We start from the raw sequence: 7,500 nt of genomic DNA on the forward strand, positions 1-7,500 counted from the left end.
CATTGAAAGATATGATTGACTTCAAACTAAACCAAACAAAATTAGTTGACAATAACACAGTTTCCGTCCTTCCTCTTGGCTTTTCATATTATCATGTGATTAAAGTAGTAGATCTAAATAATTTATAAAAGCACAGTATCTATAAGTCTCCACATGCAAACATTTTGACTCTCAGTTCGATGAAATAGTGGAGCTACTGCGTGATCATTTTGCCATCTTGTTGAAGTATAGTTGATGTTATCAACTATAACCATATCATCATAAGTTATTTTACTGTTTATAGGCCACACTTGGAGAGCAATGCTTTAGAAAGAAGAACTGTTATCAATACCCTGTATGATGCATCACTGAGTTTAAGTGCTTCATATGTACCAACTCATGATCATACATACAGTAGCCTCAATGAACTACCACCAAGTGATTAGCATTGGTAACTGTTTTACAAAAAAGTAACTAAAATACACACACAATGAACAATTAAATGATACATAATCAAACAAAAACAACAGATCAATATTGTTTGAGTCATGATATTTAAAAAGATGTACTAATGATAAATGAAAATTAAAATTACTTGATATAAATCTCATACATTTCAATAAGAATGTCTTCATCATTTTGGTCTGCAGTACGACACACTCTTAGCTCAAGATCACTGGCAGATGAAGCATTATAATTCCTGTGGAACCATGGGAGAGCCTTTGATTTACAACAAGAAGATTCAAGTGAAAGACAATCTTCACCATCCCACAATGGATCAGTGTTGTAATATGCAGCCCGATCATTGTGTGTAAAGTTATTACCTGATTCACAATAGTAGTGATTTCCAATAAACCCTGGTACACTAACAGTAGATCCAGTGTTACAAGGACAATTTGATCCTAAATGAGAATTTGATCTTTGTCCAGCTATAAAAGACCAGACATGTTCACGAGGAGCAAACCCACGTGTGATACTGACACCATCAAGATAAGTGGAAGCAATATCCTTGCTGCCATGGCTTAAAGCATCAGTAATACCTTTTTGGTATCCAATCACTCTACCACATATCTGAGTGTATGCAATATCATTTGTTGGAAGATTCACACTAGAGCAACCAGAATTAGACATACTTCTCCTACAAGTCCTAATGTTAGTATAAGGTGAATGTTCTTGAAAATCAGAAGGGCAATTCTGTGTAAGATCAGACATATTGAGAAAGCCCAATCCTGTCCATCCTCCTTTCTCCCCACACAGCTCCCCCATATTGCAGTAAACACGGTGATCAGTGTTTACATGATAGTATCCTGAAGGACTGTTGGGCAGTATGTGATTGATGTCACGACATGAGCTTGGACGTAAAGTCACGTTTATTAGAGCCAAAAGTTGATTTACTGCAAGCAATATGTCATCTACAGTTGAATCAGACTCAGTGGTAGAAGTAATTATTTTGCGTAGAAAACTATCGGTGCTAATTTGATGGATTGTGATCTGCTGGAGGATATCATCCATTTTATTTTGCATTGATGCATTATTGATAATTGCTGTGTTTTCATCATGCTGTGCAATTTGATCTAATAAATGATCCATTTTATACTGGAGAAGAGACAAGTTACTACCAATACTGCCACTAATACCTGTAAAGCCAGGACTATCATTAACTGTATTGCTTGTACATGATGCACACGAATCCTTTGTCACCAAATAAAGCAACATCACAAATATACTTACCAACAGCAGCAGCATGAGTACCAGTATGGCCGTATGTGAGATCTTTCCTATCGCATTCCACTGGTAAGGAGACTGTTGAGGTTTAGTAGTATCATTAACTCTGGGACCGTACTGATCATTATTGTTATTAATAGTAATGTCATCATAAAATCGAGTTGATGCGAATACTGTTTCCTGTTGATCCCCAGCCTTCAATAGTTGCTGTGATGAATGGCCAGAGTGTGCAAGGTGAGAATAATCCCTGAGCTGAGAATATGTTGTCTCTTGAGGAGTTTCGTGGCCATTTCCAGTATATTCAGAAGACAGCTGTAGGCTTTCTTTGCTTGGTGAGAGTTTTACTGGATCTGCAGTATTGCGACTCTCAGCTCGATGAAATAATGGAGCTACTGTGTGATCATTTTGAAATCTTGTTGAAGTATAGTTGATATTATCCATCAGTGGACAGTGATGTTTGATAAATGTTTTTTAGCTGCTTTTATAAAATGTCTTGTTTGTTATTGGGCACTATAGGTAACTAAAAACAAGATGCCAAATGAGCAGCTATAAAAACATTGAAAGATATGATTGACTTCAAACTAGACCAAACGAAATTAGTAGACAATAACACAGTCTCCGTCCTTCCTCTTGGCTTTTTATGTCGTAGTAAATAAAAAGCACAGTCTCTATAACTTTCCACGTGAAAACACGTGGGTGAAAATAAGGTGCGGTCAAAAGGAGTGCCATTGTAAAATATGTCTACCACTTCAAAAAGGAAGCATGGTCACAGTAGCAGGACTACTGGAGGCTCTGGTGGAGAGAAGCGTCCTAAAGGAGAAGAGGAGAAAGGCCAGGAGTCAGATTCCAAGAGACAGAAGGTGGAAACTCGTCCTCCTTTTGTCCCACCAACCAGAGAAAATGGCGGAATGCTAGGAGGTCTTCCACTCTACGGCGAGCTATTACCAGCTGAGGGATACACCAGCGTGCCGGTAGCTGCTAGGGAAACCTGCAAGAGACTAGCTGATATTATACTCTCAGTGAAAGACAATAAATCCGGAGAATCCAGCAGTACTGTAAGTTATCATTGAATCACGTGCATCCATTTTATTAAAAGAATCATTTTTAGCTTCATTTTAAAAAATGTTTTCTACATCAGTTTCTCTAAAAATGCAATTGGCAGATTTTATATTGGCTATGCACAAAGTCTGAATTAAATTTTATATTATAGTTCTTGATTTTCAAAACTATCTACATGTGTACAAATGTAGTATGATTCACCACCAAAATTTCATGCATTACATGTGCATATTACTGTGTTGTTAGCCTATCATTCCAACTACAGTATATACAATCTGATTATATATCCTTCTCTAAACAAAAATTATGTCCAATAAAATTCACCCATCTTGCACACATTGCTCTTAATATAGAGGATATGCGTGCTAAGTATATTCATAGCTTTTTAGTACCGTATATCTAACCCACACAGTAAATTGGCCGCCATGTTGGACGTCAAGTTTATTAAGAGTTCAATGGGGGAAAACACATTTTCTTGCCTTGCTACCTTCTTGAGGCCTTTTTCGGAAGCTTAGAAAGCATCCTGAGGATCTAATGGGGTCTAGTAGTCACCTAAAAGATTGCTATCAAGAAATACAGAGCAGTTTCCTGGTACCAAGCCTTTTTCTATCATTTCTCCATTGCTGCCAATGGAAAGTTGACGTCCAACGAACTAATTTTTTTTCTTGAAAGTTAATACGGTATGCAATGAATACATTTATTTTGCAATGAATATACTTAGCACGCATATCCTCTATTATAAAACAAATATAGTTGGGGGGTCATTGTTATTCGTGTTATTTCTTGCATTGTTGCAGGATTCAAAAAGCGTCTCTACCCAGCGTAGGACAAGTGTCATACTATTCACTTTACTCCGTCAGTTGAACAGGGTCTCTAATCTTTATTGCAAGGAGACGAGGGACGGGACTCAAGAGAGGAAACTGAGCATCGACGAGCTACACCTTCAACTCCAGAACCTTCAATACGAGGCCAAGCACCTCCAGAAGGAAATCACCAGCTGCTATGAGTTTAAGTATGTAAGGCTGAGGGCAAGTACTGAAGCCTTTTTGTGGATTCCTTCCTGTTTTGCGAAAATAAAATCTGTGAAAATCAATTTAATATGGTACCCGCATGGCATATGGTTGAAGTTGCAAAATTAAAATCTGAAAATTAGAAATTTAGTAGATTTTGCAAAGTATAATTTACTGGGAAATAGCCACTTATATGATGCATAGAGTTTTGTGCATGTTTGTTGACTTTTTCTTTAGGTCAAAACACGATGATATTGATTTAATTTCGGAACAAGAGTTTTATGAAAGTGCTCCAGAGTCTCTCAGCAATCCAGTGAGTATTTACTAGCCACACCCACTGTCTACTTCATATTGACCTTATTAGGAAGTGACAAAGACTGATTCTCATAAACTCATGCTAGCGAGACTGGAATGGGAATTAAAGCAGCGAGAGCAGTAAGTTATTGCCCTGGTCCTTTACATGTACATAAACATCTAATACTATAGAGCTCCTATGGCAATAGCGATTTATCTGGTACTTAAAATTAACACACTATCTAAATCTAATGCATGTACATTTCACTACTGTAAATCCTCAAATAAAAGCCTGGGTGTCTATTTCTTAAAATGACATTTGGACCTCGAAAAGAAGTGAGACAATAAAATAAAAATTGAGTCAACAGTGGGATTCGAACTCGGGAGTGACCACACGCTAGTGATTTCAGGATGCTTAACCAAGTATCTACGAGGCATCTATAATATTTGTAGGCTACATTTGCGTATTTATAGTTCCATTTTATTGCTAACCTGGCGTTTATTTGCACCCGGCTTTTATTTGAGGATTTACGGTACATGTTTTCTCTTTTGACAAAAATGATACTCTATTTTTCTTCGCAGGCTAGCATCGCGACAGTCTTCACTGGAAGCCTCGATAAAATCAAAACTTGAGCAAACTCAAAAACTAGAGGAGAAGCTCTCAAGACTCCGCCCAGGCCCTTGAGCAGCTCAAAGTCTCTTCTCTGGCCCTGGAAGAGTTCTTTGATACTCCTGTCAGTTGGGAGAGGGAGCAGCGTAAGCTGGCCGTCTTGCTGCCTAGGTACTGTAGTGTCAGTATACCGTATAGTGGTTTTTTGAGGATAAAAAATTTTTGCAAATTTTGTGGATTTCTTAAGATTCGCAACATTAAGCTCCTTGAAAATCAATTTAATACGGTACAAGATGGCAGAATATAATGGAAATTTGCGATAATTAATTATGTAATCTTTTGGATGTTTGCAAAAATTATTATCCTTGAAAAAACCGCTATATGGTAGTAAGCATGTGCACGTAATATACATACTTCTATCCTGTTCTTGTGTAGGCCATTGTACATGCTGTTTGTTCAGAGTGAAGGATACAGTAAAGCTGAGGGTAAGTACCTGCAGGGTTTTGGACTATAAATAGCGAGAAGTCTTTTTTGATGTCCTCATGCTATGTAGAATGTTTGAGTTGTTTCTGGCAAATAATTTTTGAGTTACGACCATTTTTAAAACTCCAAATTTTGGAAAAATACCCAAGGCCCATGGTTTTTTTTTAAAATGGCTCTGAAATTCCCCCAAATTTTTATTACATTTTCTGATACATATTGATGTCCTAATGCTATGTAGAAAGTTTGAGTCAATTCTGACTTCAATTTTCCAAGTTACAGCCACTTTTTAAAATGAGTCATTTTTTAAAAAACACCCAAGGCTAAAAAGTTATCCCAAATTTTTATTAAATTTTTTGATACATATTGATGTCCTAATACTGTGTAGAAAGTTTGAGTCAATTCCGACTTCAATTTTTCAGGTTACGACCATTTTTAAAAAAACGTCAAAAATCTGAAAAATACCCAAGGCTATAGTCCATGGTTTTTCCAAAAAATGGCTCTGAAATCACCCCGAATTTTTATTACATTTTTTGATACATATTGATGTCCTAATGCTGTGTAGAAAGTTTGAGTCAATTCTGAATTCAACTTTCCAAGTTATGGCCACTTTTAAAAACGAGCCATTTTTTGAAAAATAGCCAAGGCTATAGCCCATGGTTTTTATGAAAAATGGCTCCGAAATCACCCCAAATTTTTATTGCATTTTTTGACGCATATTGATGTCCTAATACTGTGTAGAAAGTTTGAGTTGATTCCGACTTCAATTTTCCAAGTTACGGCCACTTTTAAAATTGAGCCATTTTTTGCAAAAATACCCAAGGCTATAGTCCATGGTTTTTTTCAAAAAATGGCTAAAAAATCATCCCAAATTTTTATTAAATTTTTTGATACATATTGATGTCCTAATACTGTGTAGAAAGTTTGAGTCAATTCTGACTTCAATTTTTCAAGTTACAACCATTTTAAAAAAACGTCAAAACTCTGAAAAATACCCAAGGCTATAGTCCATGGTTTTTTTCAAAAAATGGCTAAAAAATCATCCCAAATTTTTATTAAATTTTTTGATACATATTGATGTCCTAATACTGTGTAGAAAGTTTGAGTCAATTCTGACTTCAATTTTTCAAGTTACAACCATTTTTAAAAAACGTCAAAACTCTGAAAAATACCCAAGGCTATAGTCCATGGTTTTTCCAAAAAATGGCTCTGAAATCACCCCAAATTTTTATTACATTTTTTGATACATATTGATGTCCTAATGCTGTGTAGAAAGTTTGAGTCAATTCTGAATTCAACTTTCCAAGTTATGGCCACTTTTAAAAACGAGCCATTTTTTGAAAAATAGCCAAGGCTATAGCCCATGGTTTTTATGAAAAATGGCTCCGAAATCACCCCAAATTTTTATTGCATTTTTTGACGCATATTGATGTCCTAATACTGTGTAGAAAGTTTGAGTTGATTCCGACTTCAATTTTCCAAGTTACGGCCACTTTTAAAATTGAGCCATTTTTTGCAAAAATACCCAAGGCTATAGCCCATGGTTTTTTTTCAAAAAATGGCTAAAAAATCATCCCAAATTTTTATTAATTTTTTTGATACATATTGATGTCCTAATACTGTGTAGAAAGTTTGAGTCAATTCTGACTTCAATTTTTCAAGTTACAACCATTTTTAAAAAACGTCAAAACTCTGAAAAATACCCAAGGCTATAGTCCATGGTTTTTCCAAAAAATGGCTCCGAAATCACCCCAAATTTTTATTAAATTTTTTGATACATATTGATGTCCTAATGCTGTGTAGAAAGTTTGAGTCGATTCTGACTTCAACTTTCCAAGTTATGGCCACTTTTTAAAATGAGCCATTTTTTGAAAAATACCCAAGGCTTTATATATAGCCCATGGTTTTTTTCAAAAATGGCTAAAAAATCACCCCAAATTTGTATTAAATTTTCTGATACATATTGATGTCCTAATACTGTGTAGAAAGTTTGAGTCGATTCCGACTTCAATTTTCCAAGTTACGGCCACTTTTTAAAATGAGCCATTTTTTGAAAAATACCCAAGGCTATATATATAGCCCATGGTTTTTTTCAAAAATGGCTCCGAAATCACCCCAAATTTTTATTACATATTCTGATGCATATTGATCTCCTCATGCTATGTAGAAAGTTTGATTTGTTTCTAACTTCAATTTTTTGAGTTATAGCCATTTTTAACAAGCATAATCATTATGATATACTTTTCTTGTTAAAGATTCTTTGCTTAAAGTCATTGTCGATGGTAATCTCGAAGAAGCAAAGACCTTTGACACTACCGGACAGAAAGAAGAAACACAACAAGA

The 7,500-nt window shown here is 35.5% G+C and overlaps 2 protein-coding genes across 2 annotated transcripts in view; both read left to right on the forward strand.

The window, feature by feature from the left end:
- The first annotated feature begins 2,388 nt into the window (after positions 1–2,388).
- Positions 2,389–4,775, forward strand: LOC109581320 (THO complex subunit 5 homolog). Its single transcript, XM_019995347.1, has 5 exons — positions 2,389–2,759; positions 3,561–3,775; positions 4,011–4,086; positions 4,138–4,208; positions 4,650–4,775. The coding sequence occupies exons 1-5, from the start codon at positions 2,442–2,444 to the stop codon at positions 4,750–4,752; spliced, it is 783 nt and encodes a 260-aa protein (XP_019850906.1). The 5' UTR covers positions 2,389–2,441; the 3' UTR covers positions 4,753–4,775.
- LOC100635183 (THO complex subunit 5 homolog A-like) overlaps positions 4,750–7,500 on the forward strand; it is a 5,273-nt gene continuing 2,522 nt past the window's right edge. The window contains exons 1-3 of the mRNA XM_019995346.1: positions 4,750–4,848; positions 5,113–5,162; positions 7,413–7,500. The exon at positions 7,413–7,500 is cut by the window's right edge and continues 34 nt beyond it. Of these exons, the coding sequence (XP_019850905.1) occupies positions 5,123–5,162; positions 7,413–7,500 (128 nt within the window). The 5' untranslated portion in view covers positions 4,750–4,848; positions 5,113–5,122. The remainder of the gene's footprint in view (positions 4,849–5,112; positions 5,163–7,412) is intronic.

This window comes from Amphimedon queenslandica, unplaced genomic scaffold (genome assembly GCF_000090795.2).
Source record: "Amphimedon queenslandica unplaced genomic scaffold, v1.1 AMPQUscaffold_13447, whole genome shotgun sequence".
NCBI lineage: Eukaryota > Metazoa > Porifera > Demospongiae > Haplosclerida > Niphatidae > Amphimedon > Amphimedon queenslandica.